We start from the raw sequence: 22,144 nt of genomic DNA, 5'->3' as shown, positions 1-22,144 counted from the left end.
TTGCTGCCTTACATATTTCGTTCATTGGAATATTTCCTAGAAAGGCCATGGTAGCACCTTTCTTTCTGGTTGAGTGTGCCTTTGGTGTAATAGGCAGTTCTCTTTTAGCTTTAAGATAGCAGGTTTGAATGCACTTAACTATCCATCAAGCAATGCCTTGTTTTGAAATTGGATTTCCTGTATGAGGTTTTTGAAAGGCGATAAATAGTTGTTTTGTCTTTCGAATTAGCTTTGTTCTGTCAATGTAGTACATTAGTGCTCTTTTGATGTCTAATGTATGTAGTGCTCTTTCGGCTACCGAATCTGGCTGTGGGAAGAACACTGGTAATTCTACTGTTTGATTTAAGTTGAACGGTGAGATTACTTTTGGTAAAAATTTAGGATTGGTCCGTAGAACAACTTTATTTTTGTGTATTTTAATAAATGGTTCTTGAATGGTAAATGCTTGAATTTCACTCACTCTTCTTAGAGATGTGATGGCAATTAAAAATGCAACTTTCCACGTTAAGTATTGCATTTCACAAGAGTGCATGGGCTCAAAAGGTGGAGCCATGAGTCGTGTTAGGACAATGTTGAGGTTCCATGAAGGAACTGGTGGTGTTCTTGGTGGTATAATTCTCTTTAGGCCTTCCATAAACGCCTTTATGACTGGTATCCTAAACAATGAAATTAAGTGTGTAATTTGTAGGTAAGCAGAAATTGCCGTAAGATGTATTTTAATGGAAGAGAAAGCTAGGTTAGATTTTTGCAAATGTAGTAAGTATCCTACTATTTCTTTTGCAGATGCGTGTAAAGGTTGAATTTGATTATTATGGCAGTAATAAACAAATCTTTTCCACTTATTTGCATAGCAGTGTCTAGTGGTAGGTTTTCTAGCTTGTTTTATGACCTCCATACATTCCTGTGTGAGGTCTAAGTGCCCGAATTCTAGGATTTCAGGAGCCAAATTGCTAGATTCAACGATGCTGGATTTGGATGTCTGATCTGTTGATTGTGTTGTGTTAACAGATCTGGTCTGTTGGGTAGTTTGACATGAGGTACTACTGAAAGGTCTAGTAGTGTTGTGTACCAAGGTTGCCTTGCCCATGTTGGTGCTATTAGTATGAGTTTGAGTTTGTTTTGACTCAACCTGTTTACTACATATGGAAGGAGAGGGAGAGGGGGAAAAGCGTACGCAAATATCCCTGACCAGTTCATCCATAGAGCATTGCCTTGGGATTGATCTTGTGGGTACCTGGATGCGAAGTTTTGGCATTTTGAGTTTTCCTTTGTTGCAAATAGATCTATTTGAGGTGTTCCCCAAATTTGAAAGTAATTGTTTAGTATTTGGGGGTGAATTTCCCATTCGTGGGTTTGTTGGTGATCTCGAGAGAGATTGTCTGCCAACTGGTTCTGAATCCCTGGAATAAATTGTGCTATTAGGCGAATGTGGTTGTGAATCGCCCAAAGCCATATTTTTTGTGTTAGGAGGCACAACTGTGTCGAGTGTGTCCCTCCTTGTTTGTTTAGATAATACATTGTTGTCATGTTGTATGTTTTGACAAGAATGTATTTTTGGGTTATTATGGGTTGAAATGCTTTCAGTGCTAGAAATACTGCTAACAGTTCTAAGTGATTTATGTGAAACTGCCTCTGATGTATGTCCCATTGTCCTTGGATGCTGTGTTGATTGAGGTGTGCTCCCCACCCTGTCATGGAAGCATCCGTCGTTATGACGTATTGTGGCACTGGGTCTTGGAAAGGCCGCCCTCGGTTTAAATTTGTACTGTTCCACCATAGAAGCGAGATGTATGTCTGGCGGTCTATCAACACCAGATCTAGAAGTTGACCCTGTGTTTGTGACCATTTTGATGCTAGGCACTGTTGTGAGGGCCGCATGTGCAATCTTGCGTTTGGGACAATGGCTATGCATGAAGACATCATGCCTAGGAGTTTCATTACCATTTTGACTTGTATCTTTTGTGTTGGATACATGGCCTGTATTACCTTGTGAAATGTTTGAACCCTTTGTGGACTTGGAGTGGCAATCCCTTTTGCTGTGTTGATTGTCGCTCCTAAGTATTGCTGTGTTTGACACGGCAAAAGGTGTGACTTCGCATAGTTGATGGAGAAACCTAGCCTGTGAAGGGTCTGTATGACATAGTTTGTGTGCTGTGAACACTGTCTTAGCGTGTTGGTTTTGATTAACCAGTCGTCTAAGTGCGGAAACACATGTATTTGCTGCCTTCTGATATGTGCAGCTACTACTGCCAGGCATTTTGTAAAAACTCTTGGCGCAGTTGTTATTCCGAATGGCAACACTTTGAATTGGTAATGTATTCCTTGGAATACGAACCTTAGGTATTTCCTGTGTGAAGGATGTATTGGTATATGGAAATACGCATCTTTTAGGTCTAATGTTGTCATGTAATCTTGCTGTTTGAGCAGTGGGATTACGTCTTGTAACGTGACCATGTGAAAGTGGTCTGATTTGATGTAGGTATTTAGTGTTCTGAGATCTAGTATTGGTCTCAGACTTTTGTCCTTTTTGGGTATTAGAAAGTACAGAGACTAAACTCCTGTGTTTTTTTGTAGATTTGGTACTAATTCTATTGCGTCCTTTTGTAGCAATGCTTGAACTTCTAGTCCTAGAAGATCTATATGTTGTTTTGACATATTGTGTGTTTTCGGTGGGACGTTTGGAGGGAATTGGAGAAATTCTATGCAATAACCATGCTGGATAATTGCTAAGACCCAAGTGTCTGTTGTTATTTCCTCCCAAAGTTTGTAAAATTGGCTTAGTCTTCCCCCCACAGGTGTTATGTGATGGGGTTGTGTGACTTGTGAGTCGCTGTTTATTTTGAGGAGTTTTGGGGCCTTGGAATTTTCCTCGATTTCTTGGGAATTGGCCCCCTCTATATTGCCCCCGAAAGCCTCCCCTCTGATATTGACCCTGGTAAGTAGGCCTTGTTTGTGAGGTTGTGGTTTCTGTGGGTTGACCTCGAAACCCTCCCCTAAAAGGTGTTTTTCGAAATGTGCCTCTGCTCTGCGGGGAGTAGAGTGCGACCATGGCTTTGGCTGTATCGGTGTCTTTTTTGAGTTTCTCAATGGCAGTGTCTACCTCCGGCCCAAACAATTGCTGTTCATTAAATGGCATATTGAGCACAGCTTGTTGGATTTCCGGCTTGAACCCTGAAGTGCGCAGCCATGCGTGCCTTCGTATCGTGATTGCAGTGTTTATTGTCCTTGCAGCTGTATCTGCTGCATCCATGTAAGACCGTATCTGATTATTTGAGATACTTTGTCCCTCTTCTACCACCTGTTGCGCTCTTTTTTGGAACTCCTTGGGTAAGTGTTCGATGAAATGTTGCATTTCATCCCAATGAGCTCTGTCGTATCTTGCCAAAAGTGCTTGTGAATTGGCAATACGCCATTGATTTGCTGCTTGTGCTGCAACCCTTTTTCCCGCAGCATCAAATTTGCGGCTCTCTTTGTCTGGAGGTGGTGCGTCTCCTGAGGTATGAGAGTTGGCTCTCTTACGAGCTGCCCCTACAACTACTGAGTCTGGTGTTAGTTGTGTTGTAATATAGATTGGATCTGTTGGCGGTGGCTTGTACTTTTTCTCCACCCTTGGAGTTATGGCTCTGCCTTTAACTGGATCCTGAAATATTTGTTTTGAATGTCTTAGCATTCCTGGGAGCATGGGAAGGCTTTGGTACTGGCTATGGGTGGAGGATAGGGTGTTAAACAGAAAGTGATCCTCAATTGGTTCTGAATGTAAGGTGACGTTGTGAAATTCGGCTGCCCTTGCAACCACCTGTGTGTAGGATGTACTGTCCTCAGGTGGTGACGGTTTTGTGGGATATGAGTCTGGGCTGTTGTCAGACACTGGAGCATCGTAAAGGTCCCATGCATCGGGATCATCCTGACTCATTGTAGTATGAGCTGGTGAGTGCATCAGTGGAGGAGTTGTTGCTGGTGATGCATGTATTGATGGTGGTGGAGACGGTGGTGGGGTTGTTTTCCTTGCCACTTTTGCCTGTGGTTGCTTGTCCTTTTGTTGAAAGGCAAGTTTCCTTTCTATTTTGATTGGGGGAAGAGTGGTTATCTTCCCTGTGTCCTCATGAATATGAAGCCTTCTTTGCGTGTAGTCAGGCTCTACAGCTTGAAGCTCCTCTCCAAATCTACGTAATTGGGAGGTTAATCCTTGTTCCTCTGCATAGGAACTAGTTTTCGGCTCCGAGGCTGGATGTTTCGGAACCGAAACCTTTTCGGAAGTCTTTTTAGGCTCCGAAGAAACCTTCTTTGTTTTCGGTGTGGTGTCTCGGTGCCGAAATTCTTCGGTGCCGCTGTCTCTGTGCCGAAGTTTCTCGGAGCCGCTGTCTCGGCTCCGAGGTTGCTGTGTGGCGGTATCTCGACCGGAGTCGGATGACTTCGACACCAGCATTCCCTTTTTCGGTGCCTTGGATCAGTCACCTAGTTTTCGGGTTAAGCCATGGCCTGTTGGCAGTGGCGTCCCCTGGGCTTTTGTGGACTTCTCGTGAGTCTTGATTTTCGACGTCTTACTCACGGTTTGGTGTGTTTCTTCGGCGTCGAGTTCTTCAGAATCCGACTCGTGGATGGAGAAAGCTGCTTCTTCCTCCTCGAAACGTTCTTGACCTGTCGGCGTGGACGCCATTTGTAGTCTCCTGGCTCTTCGGTCTCTCAGCGTCTTCCTCGACCGAAACGCTCGACAGGCTTCACAAGTATCCTCCTTGTGCTCGGGGGACAAGCACAAGTTACAGACCAGATGCTGATCCGTATACGGATACTTGTTATGGCATTTTGGGCAGAAGCGGAATGGGGTCCGTTCCATCAGCCTTGAAGTCGCACGTGGCCGGGCCGACCAGGCCCCGACGGGGGATCGAAAAAACCCCGAAGGGCCACCGGAGCTCTTCAAAATTCGGTGTCGATTTGTTCTAACTAACCGGATACCGAACGCAAACAATACCGACGATGTTTTCCGAGATTCTAACTAACTTTCCGACCCGAAACACGGAGCGAAAAGGAACACGTCCGAACCCGATGGCGGAAAAAAAACAATCTAAGATGGAGTCGACGCCCATGCGCAATAAAGTCGAAATGGGAGGAGTCCCTCGGTCTCGTGACTCGAAAAGACTTCTTCGAAGAAAAACAACTTGTAACACTCCGAGCCCAACACCAGATGGCGGACTGTGCACAGCATGTGTATCTGCAGCTACACATGCCATCGAACATATATATATATATATATATATATATATATATATATATATATATATATATATATATATATATATAAGTTCTTAAGGCACATTTAAATTGTTCTAAGGAAATATTACACCTAGAAGAAAGAATTAGTAGTCAGTCTCCTCTTTCTCGCTGCTAGTAGTACACATCAACTAGAAAGGAGGATCTCCACCATAGCAAATCAATCTATAATTCCTATGGTTCAGTAAAGAATAGAACACTCCCAAATTATTTTCATTATTCTTACTATGCCAGTGAGCTATTAAAGTACCAAATGCAGAGTGTCAATGTTCCTTAGAGAGCTGAAGAATAACATAAGAAAGACTGGGCAAATTCAGAATAGAATACAGTAAGTCTGTATATAAGATTTTCCTGAGGAAAAGTTGGTTCTTCACTGGTAAGTTGGAATAGGAGAGCACTTTCAAGTTTATCTTTCTCTGCTGCCAAAGTTAATATTCTTGCTTTTATGCTTTTATCTTCTGTGAAAATAATATCTAGGCTGCAGGCCAAGAAGCGCTTGCCCGTAATGATACCACTATGCATTTCTATTTCTATATAAATACACTGTAAACTTTGGGCCTGATTTAGAGTTTGGAGGACGGGTTACTCTGTCACAAACATGACTATTCCGTCCGGCAGCTTACGATTCCATTATAGCCTGTGGAGATCTTAAACGTCATGTTTGTGACCGAGTAACCCCACTTGCCAAACTATAAATCAGGCCTTTAGTTGGCAGAGAATGTTTTAAAAGTAGGCTCTATTTTCCATATCCCAGAACAAGCTTTATTGTAAAGTTGGCATAATTTTCATTGTAAGTAATCATGCTCCTCAACAATAATAACTATAATGTATACAACAAAAGTATCTGCTTTAAAGGAGGCATGAACATACACTACAACATATGGTAGATCCAATGTCAATTGCCTTGTCTTTTTCCGGACTCCTACATGCATTACAATATATTCATATAGCCCATCCTAGATTACTTTGGTCTCTAAGATGAGTAGGTCAGATGAGCTTTGTGTTGTTTTAATTCAATCTAAGATAGTGCTGTGTGTGTAAGAGCATGAGGGTATCCTTCATTATAACCCCTGTATTCTGCCACCAGCCCTTCTCTCCATCACTTTCTATAGCAACTTTGATCATAATACTACCCCTTAAGGATATACTCTTTCAGTAAATACTCCAATTAAGATTACAGAGGCCTAGAATTAGATAAATTCAGCAGCTCGTGAAGCATAGCTACACAGGCCACCAGTGCCTCAGAAGGCTTATCATACTTTATCAGAGTTTTCCTCAGACCGTCTGCCATGGCTCACTCTATCCAGTCCTCGACTCTGGTATGAAGTCTTGATCTCTACAGACTCAGCCAATGAATGGCTAGCTGACATTTGGCCAGCAGAGCACCCAGTACTTAGAATCTGTGTTTCATCTTTCCTTTCTTCTTATCCAGAAGCAGATCAGACAGACATGTTTCTCTGTTAACGCAGATACATTTTCCCACAAACGATTACAGTTTCTCCCAGACCAGTAAGTTTGTGTACAGGAGCAATTCCATGTCATGTTAAAAAAATGTCTACCCCAGGATCCCTACAGCTCACGTAATTATACAGGTTCCAGGTAAAACATGCTCAGTGTCAGTGGTGCTAGGCAATTTTAAAGTAGGTAATTAAACTGAATCAATTTGAACCTTCACTTAATCCACCAAAGTAGATGTCATCAATTCTGGTTGATATGCATTACTGGGAGCAGGAAACGGTACAGAATACCAAAGCTTTCTTTTATGTGTATTCTTAGTCGAATTTACAATGTTTATTAAGAAAGAAGTAGAATGTATGCATGCCAGACATTAAAGGATTCTAAACTGTACACGAAGAAAGGAAATGTAGTAATGTTGTCCTATTTTGTGAATTTGAAAGTATAAATTATCATCAAAAAGAGATGTGGGTAATCTTTAAAAATCCTTCCTTCATCAGTGAGGTCAGTCTATGTATTCTAAACTGTAAAACCCTTCCCATTGTGCAAAATAATAAGCGTAATAACAACACTGAATAATCTCTACACTTTCTGGTCACTGGGAAACAAGAGAACTCCGCATATACTACTCCTAAGCCGGTAAGGGAAGTCCAGGCGTTACAGGAATTTTGGCCGTATTTTTCAGACTGCTCATTTTCTTTGATATCACGGCTCGAGTCACTACCATTTCTGGCAATTCCAGCTGGCCAACTATAAATAGCTTCTACAGACCAATAAATATCTCACATAATAGTAACTACTACTGAGAAAACTCCAGTGGATTGAAATTGTCATTTTCACCTCTGTGCTTTGTCTACTCAGGCTAGTTTGCTGTTTCCAAAGCCATCGATGACCCACTTCCTTTCTGCCACGCAGGTAAGCACTTACCCACATGAGAGTCCCACCCAGTTAAAGGTGCAGCCATTTCAGCTGCCTGTTGAGAAGAGCCTTAGCCACCTGTGATGAAACCACTTCAACAGACAATCTGCCACCAGCAAATGTAGCCAGGATACTCAGGAAAAGGAGGCCAAGTGCTGCGCTATCTGCTTGCACCTAATGGAGAAAGCTCTCATTCACACATATACCCTCATATCAGCTGTTCCATAGCCTCCTAGAGTCCACTGGTAAGTGTTCCCCTGCTATTCATTTCAACACCTTTTATTTCCAGATTTTCTCCAGTAAAGCAAGCATCTAAGCACTTTATATAATGTTAATAAGGGTTCTGTCTGATCCCAACTGCAGTACAAAAACGTGATTTTTAAATGAGTGTAATGACCGAGGCTTAAAAGGGCTTACTCTTGGTCACCTGACATTGTGGCTATGCCAGAATCCTGCTACAATTGCAATACAAGCAAATGTTTTGCTTTCATAAAAAGTCTCAATTAGTTCTGCACATTTTTTAATACCTATATTTATGCATTTTTGAATTAGCAACATAACAAAAAGTGCATGGAAGAAATGTCACAATCACAGCAGAAATGATGAATTAATCAGGTACACATAATCAATGCAGATGCCAAAACAGTAGACAAATGTTAAATGTCATAGATCCAGGTAATTCTCACTCTGCAATGTCATCTCACTCAAATAACATGGGGCATAGCTTCTCATGACTCTGGACCCCCCGTGCCCGAGTCCGTATCCTTTTGTTCATTAAACTAGTCCAGCATCGCACCCCAGGCTGCCCAGTACCCCGTGACCTTATCACCCATATGAGAGCACCTCATGTGCTGTTTTTCAGTGACCCCCTGCCCCTCTGCCCCCCCCCCCCCCCTCCCAGCACAAAACATCCTTCACCAATAGGGTCTCATTAGGGGTCCGTGCTCTCATCCATCCTATCACTATTCTGCGCTTTGCGAGAAATAATGCAGTTGTAGAAGCTTGCACAAAATCTTGCATACCTCGGACCACCGTACCCCTCAGCAAGCATGCACTAGGTATCATAGGAATATCAATCCCTACTGCTTCAGAAATGCAGGTATTATTGTTTCTCAAAACCCATCAACCCACACACAAGTCCAGGCCAGATGAACGAAAGTGGCTCAGTCCTCCCCACAGAGGGCACATTTTGCCTTTACATTGGGATCAATATAGTTGAGTTTAGCCAGTGTTCAATACATACAATGTAGGAAATTAAAGTGGAGTAGTTTGAACCGCTTATTACAGGAGACCGATCTTAATAGACGGCATGCATTATACCAGTTCAAGACGGCATAGGTTCGCCGAGGTCCGCCACCCTTGCCCTGTATTCCTGTTTCGTTTGATTCTGAGTGCTCTGTAAAAAGAGACAAAGCAATGCCCTAGTGTCTGTGAGGGTGTAGCGGCTGTTGGGTGTGTGTACCATTATTCTTTTGCATTGTTTTCCAATTTGGCATAGTGTATAAATTGCCCCTGTCCTACCTCAAATATATCTTGTACTTCCTGGAATGTGGTGAAGCTTTCCCCAGGATACAGGTCCCCTGTTAAAAGACAGCCACCCTCTCTCCATGGACATATCCCACTCAGAGTGGAAGGCCTCTAGCTCCCAAAGGAGCAAATCCGTATCAAATGGGGCACTACGCACTACCTTCTTCATCACTGTTTCCCATAAACGTACTGTATGTCTAATCAGATGGGACACTAATCTGTCCGCCCAACCTCCCCCATTAAAAGACTCAGCAGTGTGTCCTCCCTTTGTGACCCCTTTAGTAGATGATTCTCCTAGTTAACACCATCAGTAAGCCATCTGGCAGCATGCTGTAAATGTGCTGCATAATAAAATAATCATATAACTGGGATAGCTAAACCTCCGTTCTCCATATCTCTTTTCAATACTGTTAAGGCGACCTTGCTACCGTTCCCTGCCCATATGAAAGAAATGAGAAAATTATCTAGGGTCTGAAAAAAATGGCTCATTTAGCGGAAAAAGCCCATTTTGTATAAGGTGAAGGCACCTAGGGAGAAAGACTATTTTTGCCACTGCTATTAAAATATTTAAGCATAAAATAACCATAAAAGGAACATTAGCAAATATATGGCACATCATAAGAGAAAACAGGTTAGCATACAAGTCCAAGCATGCCCCTACAAGGAACATCCGAAATGAATATGTCCGGGAAGAGTACCTGTTTTTAATGATGAGGGTACCTCCAGTGCCACAAAGTAACTGGAGGCGCCCCTGCCCTAAAAGGGGGCTGGTTTTATGTTAGGGGAGAGGAGGGGCGGCACGCATCCCCTCAGTTTTTTTTTTTTTTTATACAGGGATCCCCTCTTGGAGACCTGCTATCTCTGCCCCCTGCCCCCAAAGGGCCCTGTTGGGGCAGGAAGCCTCGAATGGGTCCTCCTCCCTGCCTTTCTCCACAGAGGGGAGACTCACCCGCACCTGACCCCGACCTGGTGTGAGAGTCAGCTGCAGCCCGCCTTGGCCGCAGTGGTGAACAGGCACCAAAGTGGGTGCCTACCTGTACCCCTGGGGTGCTCCTCGGAGCTTGCTTTGTCCCAGGGGCACATTAGGAGCGCCCTTGCTCCTAATCTCATTCTATGGTGCACCAGTGGCAGCACGTCTCCGACGCGCTCGGACTATTAGATCTCTGGGTCACGGCGGTGATTTCCAGCACAGCAAAGCACTTAGGAAGCCCTTGGGGGGTCAACAATAAAAAAGCTCATCGAGGCACTATTGATTTAAAAGACAAGGCGCTCTCAGGATCAGCAAATCAAGCGGTCTCCAGGCGCTGTAACCATCCCATAAGCAAGGTGAAGGCAGCGCTCCTCCTGCGCTGCAAACAAGCAGTTGAAGGGGTCAGGGGCAACAGCACCCAGCCTGTGGGAGACACAATAAGATGAAGCACAATGCAGCAGGACTCCGCAGCAGGCCAGCACAGGATGGATGCAGGCAGTTGGCAGTTCCTCCTAGTGACCCAGCAGGACACAGGTCAGCACAGCAGCAGCAGTCCAAGGCAGTTCCTGCTGAGTCCCTCCAGATGCAGTCTGTGTCCAGTTGCAAGTATGTTTCAGTTCCAAAGGGTTCCCGCGCTGCCAAAAGGAACTTCTTCACCGACAGACTGGACAAAAACAGCCACAACAGCAGAGAACTCTTCAGCATCGTCAAGGAGTTCTCCAACCCCAGCGCCAACGCCGTCACGCCCTCACAGGATCTGTGCGAATCCCTCGCCACTTTCTTCCATCGCAAGATCAGCGACCTCCACGACAGCTTCGGACACCAGACCCAACCAAACACCACCGAACCCGCATCCCCGGCCATCACCCTCAACAACTGGACCCACATCAACACGGAAGAAACCAAATCCATCATGAACTCTATCCACTCCGGTGCCCCTTCGGACCCTTGCCCGCACTTCATCTTTAACAAAGCCGACAACATCATCGCCCCGCACCTCCAGACCGTCATCAACTCTTCTTTTTCTTCTGCTACCTTCCCCGAATGCTGGAAACACGCTAAAGTCAACGCCCTACTAAAGAAACCTACGGCTGACCCGAGCGACCTGAAAAACTTCCGCCCCATCTCTCTTCTGCCTTTCCCAGCCAAAGTAATAGAGAAGACCGTCAACAAACAGCTGACCACCTTCCTGGAAGACAACAACCTGCTCGACCCCTCACAAACCAGATTCCGAACCAACCACAGCACTGAAACCGCCCTCATCTCAGTCACAGACGACATCAGAACCCTGATGGACAACGGTGAAACAGTTGCCCTCATTCTCCTCGACCTCTCGGCTGCCTTTGACACCGTCTGTCACCGCACCCTAATCACCCGCCTCCGCTCCACCGGGATCCAAGGCCAGGCCCTGGACTGGATCGCCTCCTTCCTCGCAAACCGTTCACAAAGAGTTTACCTCCCTCCGTTTCGCTCAGAACCCACCGAGATCATCTGCGGCGTACCTCAAGGCTCATCACTCAGCCCGACACTCTTCAATGTCTACATGAGCCCCCTCGCCAACATCGTACGCAAGCACGACATCATCATCACCTCCTACCTCCTACGCCGACGACACCCAACTTATACTCTCCTTCACCAAGGACCCCGCCAGCGCCAAGACCAACCTACAAGAGGGTATGAAGGACGTCGCAGATTGGATGAGGCTCAGCCGCCTAAATCTGAACTCTGAAAAAACGGAAGTCCTCATCCTCGGCAACACCCTGTCCGCCTGGGACGACTCCTGGTGGCCCGCGGCCCTCGGCACCGCACCGACCACCACAGACCACGCCCGCAACCTCGGCTTCATCTTGGACCCTCTTCTCACCATGACTAAGCAAGTCAACGCCATGTCCTCCTCCTGCTTCCTCACCCTCCGCATGCTCCGTAAGATCTTCCGCTGGATCCCCGCCGACACCAGAAAAACCGTGACCCACACCCTCGTCACGAGCCGCCTGGACTACGGCAACACCCTCTACGCCGGGACCACAGCCAAACTCCAAAATCGTCTGCAACGCATTCAAAACGCCTCGGCCCGCCTCATCCTAGACGTACCCCGCAGCAGCCACATCTCCGCACACCTGAGACACCTGCATTGGCTCCCAGTCAGCAAAAGGATCACCTTCCGTCTTCTCACCCACGCACACAAAGCCCTCCACGACAAGGGACCGGAATACCTCAACAGACGCCTCAGCTTCTACGTCCCCACCCGCCACCTGCGCTCCTCTGGCCTCGCACTTGCTGCTGTCCCTCGCATCCGCCGCTCCAAAGTGGGTGGGAGATCTTTCTCCTTCCTGGCGGCCAAGACCTGGAACTCCCTCCCCACCAGCCTCAGGACCACCCAGGACCACTCCGCTTTCCGGAGACTCCTAAAGACCTGGCTGTTCGAGCAGCGATAACCCCCCCCTTTTTTCCCCTAGCACCTTGAGACCCGCACGGGTGAGTAGCGCGCTTTATAAATGTTAATGATTTGATTTGATTCCCAAATTGTGGGGAAAAATCCCCTGTGCTTATACTCAGTTTTGCAGTGGGGTAACAAATGAGACAGGAGGTACTAACCAGTTACAACTGGTTCTGGGAGTGCCCCCCTCTGTCCTCCAGCACAGGTTCCAAACATCAGTTGGGGGTAAACACCCTTTTGTGGGAGGCCAGGACACAGCCTTTACAGATGCATGTGTGCCCCACCTCACACTTCTCTCAGCCCAGGAAGGCCATTCAAAATGCAGATGCACCTCTGTGACACCTCCACCCTCCCTGTGTACAGACGGTCTGAAAAGTATGCGCAAAGCCAAACTGTCACTCTGCCCAGACGTGGATTGGAGTCAAGCTGCAAAACACCAGAGTCATAAGCACAGAGAAATGCTCACTTTCAGAAGTGAAATTTCTGTATTAGTAATAAAAAATACACCTACACCAGTAAGCAGCATTTCGTACTACCATTACAACCATATCGAACATGCCTACACTACCCTTCATACATCAGACAATCCCCCTAGACATAAGGCAGGGCATTTCCAATGCAATCCTATGAGAAGGCAGCACTCACATCAGTGAGAAACCAAATAGGCTGTTTGTCACTAACAGGACAGGCCACGCTACTAGGCACGTGTCCTGCCTTCTACATACATAGCACCCTGCCCATAGGGCTAGCTTGGCCCTACCTTAGGGGTGACTTACATGTAGTAAAAAGGAAGTTCTGGGCCTGGCAAGTCAATTTAGGTGTACAATCGACCTAAAGGTAAATTTATTGTGCCAATTAGGTATAAGCCAATCATACCAACTCACTACAGACCAGTTGACCAAAAACCTTTAGAAGGGAGAGCACCTGCACTTTAGAACTGATCAGCAGTGGTAAAGTGCTCAGAGTCCTAGAGCCAACAGCAAAGAAAAATGGGAGGAAGGAGTCAAAAAGTCTGGGGATGAACCTGCAAAAAGGGCCAGGTCCAACACAACCACCCACCAGCCTAAAGCCAGGGGAGGCCAATCAATACCTTGATGGGCTTCCCTGGTTGGGGCGACAGAACATGGACCCTTGCCTGCAACTACAGGTGCACTCTCCAGTTCTACGCAACCCGGATCCCACTTGGGTCTCTCTGTTGATGCTTCCCAGGCAACCTAGACTCACCCATGGCGACTCCCTAGCTGCCAATGGCCAGAACCAGGCCCCAGGCCATCTAGGGGTCTCTGGTCCCTGAAACTAAAATGAGTAGGGGGCAGGTAGCCCCAGGTGCATAGCAACCTGTCTCCACTCTACGTCCAATCAGTTCAGGAAGTCTACCCTGCCACTGATCTACCAACCTAGGGTCTGCACCAATAGGTTTCACAGGGGCTAGAGGCGAGGCTCTCCTCCCCATGCCCCTCCTTCCAGGATCCCACCCTCCTCTCCTAGAAATGGTACCACCAGGATTCAGAACTGTCAGGGCACTGGGTACAGACGTCCCCGCACAACTCTCCCACCAGCCCAGGATTACCACCCAGCAACCGGCCTCCCAACCCGGGGTCCCCCACCCATGTATTGCACCTGGGTCTGGGGCAAGTTTCCCCTCTCCCTGAACAGTGAGCAAGGGACCCACATCTGGGCATACCCTGGCCTTTTAGGGGGAACATAGCAATACAACAACATGATGGGCGGAGTGCTGAAAATTGTCAGACACTCAACCCCAGTCACAGATCTGGGTTAAATCCATCTTTCTTTTGCTCACGTGCCACCCCAGTTTGGACCCAAGAATATATAAATCAGTCTTGATCATGCTCCACATGGGCACAGTCCAGCCTGAACTGTGCAGTATAGGCACTGCCTCAGTAGGAGAGTGAAAATATAACAGTGTATCATCAGCATATAATGAGATTGCGTGGGTTGCCTTGTTTACTCGTATACCCAAGCCTCCAGTTCTCTACGCAGTAATATGGCCATAGGTTCTAATGCCAAGGCAAATAACAGTAACGTGGTAGGGAATGCGTTGGGGTTTACTCTGCCAGAGGATCCCTGTACCACCAAACTCTCTGGTGTTCAATGTTGAGTAAGGAAGGCTGGGTCGCTCGTTGCAGACTCTGATGACGTACTACCTCCCTTTTAACAGGTGGGCTCGAACATGATTTTGCCAAAGTACCTAAAAGGGTATTATGAGCCTTGAAAAATGGCAGTAGCGGTTCTATTGGGGCCTGACCTGGCTGAACTCAGTTAAAATATTAGTCTTTACCTCTGCAGTGGAAAGCTGTAGATCTCAGACTTTTGACACCCTCCTGATTACAGCTGCAAAGGCAGACCTTTACTCCATAGCAGGACCGGGGGTAATAAAAGGCCTGTGTCTGGAAAAGTATTTAGACCACTGGTATCTAAAATTCTTCATACCAGCGATCCTGATCATACTGTGGGATATAATCATCCCTTTCATCATAATTGTCATTGTCCGAGTCAGAGCCAAAATGGATGTGTAAAGTATGGGCCCAACCACGTGGTAGAGGCAAAGCGTGAGAATCCGAGAGATTGTGTGTTGGCTGGTCATATCCTCGGTCGAGGTGGAATCAGCTCAGAGTAGGATAACACAATGGGCGTTAAATCCTCTTCTACCATCATCACTGGTGTTGATGAAAAAGGGAACAGGTTTGAGGGGGGTCACCCCGGAACCGCTGCTGGCACTGAAGTCGATGCAAAACCTGATGCGGTTTCAGGGGGAACAGATAGCACAAAGGGCAGACCCACCAGCAAAGCCCAACTGGAGGACCCTACACATCCTTTGGGCCCAAATATTTGCCACAGTGAGCTGGTAAAGTGCAGGAAAATGTGCAGCATGGCCTCTCTAAAGGTCTGTACTTGCTAAAATGTAGTTGACAGATCCAGAAGCTTGGGGTTGACCAGGGGTAGACTCTGAATCAGCTGTGAATGCGCTCAGGAGGCACATTGCCACACTCTCTCTTTATGGAGTCCGAGAGTGGTGAAAGTGGGCTGAAACCTGCTTTGACTTCTTATGCTTTTCCTTGGACTTACTGGAAAACTTCGACCACGACGATGGTCTGTATGGCGAATGACATTGAAGGGAACATCCCATTCCCAATTTCGACCAGCCAAGTCTTCTTGTGTTTGGCGAAGTAAAGTCTGGCCTTGTAAGCCTGTATGGCATTCCGGTTCATCTTGGTGCAGGTATCACAAGACTTGGAGTCGTGCTCTGTCCACAGGCACCAAAAGGCACACTTTGTAGGAGTCAATCACATAAATCTATTTGCAACAATCCCTACAGTGTTTGAACAATATTGTCTTAGGGGAGTGATATTTTCTGTTAATTATTGGAAAAAAAATTTATTGAACTTTGTGGTCTGGAAGACCAAAAAGCCCTAGAAAATTTTACAACACCCTTAGAGTGCAGTCTTTCCAGTTACAGCTTCCTTAGAACAGAGGCCTCAGTGAACAGGATTTCAGGTCAAGCTCTTAACATGTGGAATCAAAAGAACACTAGAAAGATACATTTAAATGAAATCTTCCAAGAATGCAAAAACATTTATGATAACCTTTAAACACATATAAAGCCACTCATTACGATGATATTTTTCTTTGTTGAGCAAATGCCACTTAGCAGCTTCATCGGAAAAAGTACATCTGAAAAGAAGGACTCACTTTGCGTCTTTTTAAGTCCGGTCTGTGCTGCATAGTATTTAAGTTATTTTTTTTTCCAAAACCTTTGCCCCTACTTTGGCACCCAAACTATTACAACCGTAATACCGAAAAACTGACAAAGATCAGCAATATAAAAATGTACCTTCTCACTGTGTCATTATTAGCTTATATGTATATTATATAACAGAATAGACATTCTTTCTCATACTTTTAGTTCATCTACCACAATATTATATTTAACTAAAAGACTGGCTTTTCTCCAGATGTAATGGATTGGTTTTTATTCCCTACAGTGGATCAAAAGAGGTGGTTGTATTCTGCTTTAATGTGCTGGAAAATCTAGAACTTTTGGTAGGAAAGATGCCTGAAACTGGTGAACATGGCTACCATTTTGGAAATGCAACAAAATTGGAAGGGTGGTGGGGTTGAATCCTAGTGAAATACATACTTGCAAAAAGTAAAAAATGCAAAGTCTCTATTTTTAGATTAAAAGGAATATCAATATTGTTATGTGTGTCTGCGAGTAGATTTCCATAATGATTACGAGATGGAAATGGTTTTATTACAGTCATTTTTAGGTCTGGTGTTTGAGGGAGCTTTAGTATTATTCTTATAACTCCTGCACAATAGATACACATAAAGGGGCTTTGGGTAAGCAAGCTTAATCCACTGTTCTTTGTAAATGTAATTTTGAATCCACACACCACAACCTACTGCCAGGGGTGATGGATGAGCCCACTGTCACCATTACATCAGTTTAGGTGACAACATAAAGCATGTACACATTTTTCACATGGGTCTAAAAATAGTTATGTAGTCTTTAGTGACAAAACTTGCTCAAAATATGTTTTTATTCATTTCTATATTATCCTGAAATCCTGGCTATTTGTTTAGTCTGCACTCCAGTTGCTCAGTTATATTATTTTTCACATCATTTGTAAAGCTGGTGTTATTAAGTGTCATTCTAACAATGTAGTTGTCTGTGATTTGAGTGCTTCATTAGGTGGTGATTATTCTTATCGCCTTCATACTAATAACAAAATGCACTTATTACTGTCCTGGTGCATATGTAAAATGTTATTCACCTACAGCCTGCCTACAAACTCCTCCAAACATCTGCAAATCAAGATTAGGGCAAACATGTTCCTGTGCAGTCTCGTCAATGTAGAATTCACTCCCTCCTCACTGTGTAAATTCAGGACCCATGTCGAGTCTGTGTGTCATCTGCATATGACAATCGAGGGAAGCCAGAACCTGAAACGTGGTAGCTAGCAAGGAGAGCAATATAAATGTTAAAAAGGGTGGGACCAAGGGCCGACCATCAACTACCCCACAGGGTAATACTTTGAAAGGTGTTTGATGGGAACCACTGATACTGCCAGCGGCCTGTCATTCTGGAAAGAAGAGACATTTTAATGCATTTCCTGAGATGCACAAAGCCGGCAGCTGTCCTCCCAGAACTGTGTAAGAAAGTGTCGAATGTAGCTGAGAGAATGAAATAATTTGTTTTGTCTCCCTCCTAGTGCTGAAATCAGAACTGTTCCAGTGCTGAAAGAAACATGGAAAACCATACTACAAATTTTGTGAACTTCAATGCAAGGGTACAGGAAAAAGATACATTGGCCAAAACAGAAAGCTCTGCAGGAGGTTTGTTTTCTAGAGGCAAGACTACGGCAGATTTCCAAATCAGCCAAATGAGAGGGACGTGACCTTCAGTGAGAGAGTATGCAAATGTCAGTTTGGGGTTCAAGAAGTATAGAACGGAGCTCTTTTTCTATTTTATGGGACAAGGATCTAATAGAAGATTCCAATGACATAGTAACCATTTTTTATCTGACAATCCTTTCTATAAACGTTTCATATTTCCTGAATCCTTGTAATACAACAGATGGTAGGCAGAGAGCAGCAGGTATCATGCTATTCTTGCTGGGTTTTCAAATATTTTAGCTTGATGGTTGTCACATAGCACATTGAACATATAGCTGGCCCTACATCATTAGTATTTTGCACACTTAAATATTCGCTTTTTGCTGATATCATCTACAGAACAGCTGTCCCAGAGAGTTGGTACTGAGAATGCTTTCCACAGAGAAATAAGACCAGAAAAATAAATTATGTATTTTAATCAACTAACGTGTCAACCTCGCGGTTCTGGTCAATGAGCATGGGGGATGTAAACACAATGTTCCAAAAAGGCAGCTAGACATACCCCACTCCCGACTCCATCTGTGCTTTAGGAAGAGGTTTCATTATTTCTGTTGGTTTCTCAGAGGTTTTGGATACTGTTGAAAATGATGGTATTGTAACCTGCAAGACACTTGTATGGAGTTCCAACGTTTTCTGAAAAATCAGAGATAAAAAGATCATTTTTTTAAATGTCATTAAAAGCTTCCAGTATGCAGTACTCATTGGTTGTGTGAACATCTTGTTTCAGTGCTTATGTGTTAGTAAGTTCTGTACAGACAAGTCCTCTGTTAAGAAATGGATGATATAAAACAACAGTGCTCTAAAGAAGCAGGTTTACTTGTAACGTAATTCAGTTAAATTGGGGAGGCCCAGCTGTATTCAAAAAGTTTTTAACAATTTTCAAAGCTTCACTATTGCTTAAAAGTATTTGCACATATGTAGGTAATTTACTTCAAGAATACAACTTGAACTCGTAGTGATTAGGTTTAAGTTCTGTGAGGAGACCGTCATATATGTCTGCCGGACCAACAAAATCTCCACAATAGTCATCTTTAAGGAAAAACCAAACACTTGAATAACAGCATGAAAAGATATAACATGCTGCTGGACAACACGTAAACATGTCAAGGCGCCTACACACCCGCTCGCATGCAAGTGCAACCCCCATACTTACACCATGCTTCTACATAGTTAAGACTTTGCTTCCGAATGCCTAAGGTCCAACTTTCACATGACTGATTGAAAACGGTTGTGAGTGATTTTGATAAAAGACAAATCACGAACAAAATGGTAATGAAAATGTTGTCGAACCATTGTTGACTATTTTTTCTTTTAGTGGCTTTCACCAAGTTGACAAAATTAACCTGCTGAAAGCCATTCTTGAAGAAACTTTAACTTTCTCATGTTTGATTTTCGTTTTGTGGTGTTTATGCCACCCCCTTCCTTCAATGTCCCTTTTGAGGCACTCCCTTTTTAACAAATCCCTCTCTACGTTTTTTTTTTAACTCATTGCTCTCCCTTGTCTTTAATCCCATTTTTATTTTACATAACCCTCACTCCCAGCTTTATTTTTAAAAGCCCGCCCCCAAACTCTGCTTTCCTTACTTTGTAAACCCCCTATTCCTCCACCTTTTTATTTAAACCCTTTACTCTCCTTTCCCACGCCACTCCCTTTTCAAACCCCTAACTGTTTTACCCCAGTTTGAACCCCTTACTCCCAATGTACTCCTTTTCCAAACCCCTTACGCCCATCCTGCTTCAACCTCATTTTTGGTTTTGCAGATCCTTATTCCACCTCTCACTTCACAGCTTGTTTGTTTTACAAACGCTGTACTCCAACTTCAACTTCCTTTTTGGAAACCCTTACTCTCCTTCCCGTTTTACTCTTTTTTTCAGAAAAAAAAAAACTGTACTCCATGCTTAGCTTTAAATCCTTTTTTCAAACCCCTTACTCTCTCACTTCACTCCCTCTTTTTAACAAATCCCTTCCAATTTACCCTTTCCTCATGCATGACTTCCCCTCATCATGTATTCGCTTTTCCCTTCTTACCTTTTTATCATGCTTTCATTTAAAATAAAGGTTTATCTTTTCCACTTAAATATTATATTTATTTTCTTAGAAAATGTATCTCCCCATTGTAACTTTTCTCCTAAATGAAGTTAAATCAGCCTGTTTTCGTCCAGCTGAGTTTCTTCACTTTAGAAAAGCGGCAACATGACGGATTCTCATTGAAAACACCTGCGTGCCTACTTGAAAACAAATACTCGCACTGAAAATACCTAAACTCTACACCACTGTTCCAGTTTCATGGAGGCGACCAGCAACCAATACCTGGACCCGCCGGCAGTTTGCACTGTTCGTCACTGGCGGCTTTTACATGCTCATATTGTTCCAGCGACCTGCGCCGGCGGAGCAAGTGCTGGGGCCAACGCAACAACGAAGATACAGAGGATGAGATGGATGGAACCACCACCACAACCACCACCACCACCACCACCACAACCACCACCGCCACCCACAGCCTTAGTGCGCTACCTTGTGAAATAAGAGCTCAGCCACGAGCAGGAACAGCGAAATGTCAGGATACCGCCAGGATAATGTGTGTGTGACCTGGGTCCAGGTACCGGATAGCTTTCTGTGGTACTGCAAGAAGCGCTCCTTACTTTAGGCTTAGAGCTTTATGTCTCAACTGCTGTTCTGGTTACGTTATTAATCTCAAACGCGTTTTTAAAAAGCTTAGGGGCTAAGGCACCTGTTGCAAATAGGTAGGTGTGTCCCGCAGTGCCAGGGTACCAGACTGCTAAGATACCATAGATCAGGTGGTTATTGCCCTTACTGCAGATGTGTTTTTTACCGGTCAGTCAAGGACTGAAGGGTCAGAAGATCATTACTGTAGCCGCTGCCAAGTCAGGTGTGCAATCTGCAGGTCAAAACCACATAAGCTGGTGATATACAAGTATTAGGTGCAGCAGGGGTCATTAAGTAGCCTGCAAGTTAGAAGCTTAAGTCCTACTGAAACAGCTCAGCAGGCTACATTTTAACCTAATTTTTCATTCATTTCAGTTTACGCTGTATGATGTGTTAATGGTGATTAGTGGGTTAACATGTACCCAATTAAGCACAACCTACTTGTAACATGCGTAGAACAGGCGTGTTATTTTATTCGACTATCTTAAACATGAGCCTTCACATCTTGCTGGCAGTTCCTTGCTCTCCCACACATATTTTGTTCAAATGTCTTTCTTTTTTTTTAAATAGCTTTATAACATAAAGCGCTCCCATTTCTCGGTGCACCTTTAGGCCAGGGCTACTGAGATTGGGGGGAGGAGGGGCTGGCGGCCCTCCTGACCTTTACAAGCGGCCCACCGAGGAACAGCGGCACTTGGCTGCTGTTTACCTGGCAGAGCAAAAGCATTCAGAGGCCGGGCAAGCATTTGTTTGCATTTTAACTAAAAGCAAAGGCGTTCTGCACAACGTTTCTTCAGGAAAACCTTCATTTTCAAAGACATCTTGCACGAAATATGAGAAACTTAAAAATTCTAAAATGTGTATTTCATGAACATACAATAGATTTTCACTTCAGTGCATCAGATTATATCACTGCAATGAAAGGCATTTATGAGACGTAGCAATTTTCAAACATGAACTTTAGAAACATTCATGCACCTCACCTTCTGACAACAATGCCATTAGTGAACCAAGAAGTGTCATTTGTCAAGAACTCCCTCTGTGTGGCCTAGGTTCTTATTATAATTGAAGGAATATTATAGTTTATTCAATGAAACACAAAAGAAGGTTTTAAACAGCACACATCCTGAACTCATGTATCAATGTGCTCTCGTATGCGGTAATGAAGAGAAAGGAGGCAAAGTGAAATACAATAATTGCCTAAGATAACACAATTTGGTAAAGTGGGGAAGCTGGAATTGATCCTAGGCTTTCTGATTTCACATTGTGCAACTGAGCCACTAGATTATCATCTCGTTCCTCTTATGTTTCACATCAAAAGTTAATACTTTGTCTTTAATTCTTTGTACAGGAGGATAGACCGTGGATGGCAGACAGAGGCCATGATAAAGCTCAGTTTGTTGTCCACATCATGAATATGCTCCGCTTCATTCTAAGTTCACGTTATATCACTCTGACCCAGACCCTGCTGGCAGAAATGGTG

The 22,144-nt window shown here is 44.5% G+C and overlaps 1 protein-coding gene across 9 annotated transcripts in view; it reads right to left on the bottom strand.

Moving 5' to 3' along the window:
* The window catches only part of PPFIBP1 (PPFIA binding protein 1), a 736,231-nt gene that overhangs the window by 370,263 nt on the left and 343,824 nt on the right, over nt 1-22,144 (bottom strand). For all 9 annotated transcript variants that reach the window (XM_069228637.1, XM_069228638.1, XM_069228632.1 and 6 more), the window contains one exon: nt 18,496-18,626. In XM_069228637.1, the coding sequence (XP_069084738.1) occupies nt 18,496-18,626 (131 nt within the window). The remainder of the gene's footprint in view (nt 1-18,495; nt 18,627-22,144) is intronic.

The sequence above is a fragment of the Pleurodeles waltl genome, chromosome 4_1 (genome assembly GCF_031143425.1).
Source record: "Pleurodeles waltl isolate 20211129_DDA chromosome 4_1, aPleWal1.hap1.20221129, whole genome shotgun sequence".
In the NCBI taxonomy this organism is placed as follows: domain Eukaryota; kingdom Metazoa; phylum Chordata; class Amphibia; order Caudata; family Salamandridae; genus Pleurodeles; species Pleurodeles waltl.
Note: the sequence above shows the minus strand (reverse complement) of the source record. Positions and strands in the feature narration are given on the sequence as shown.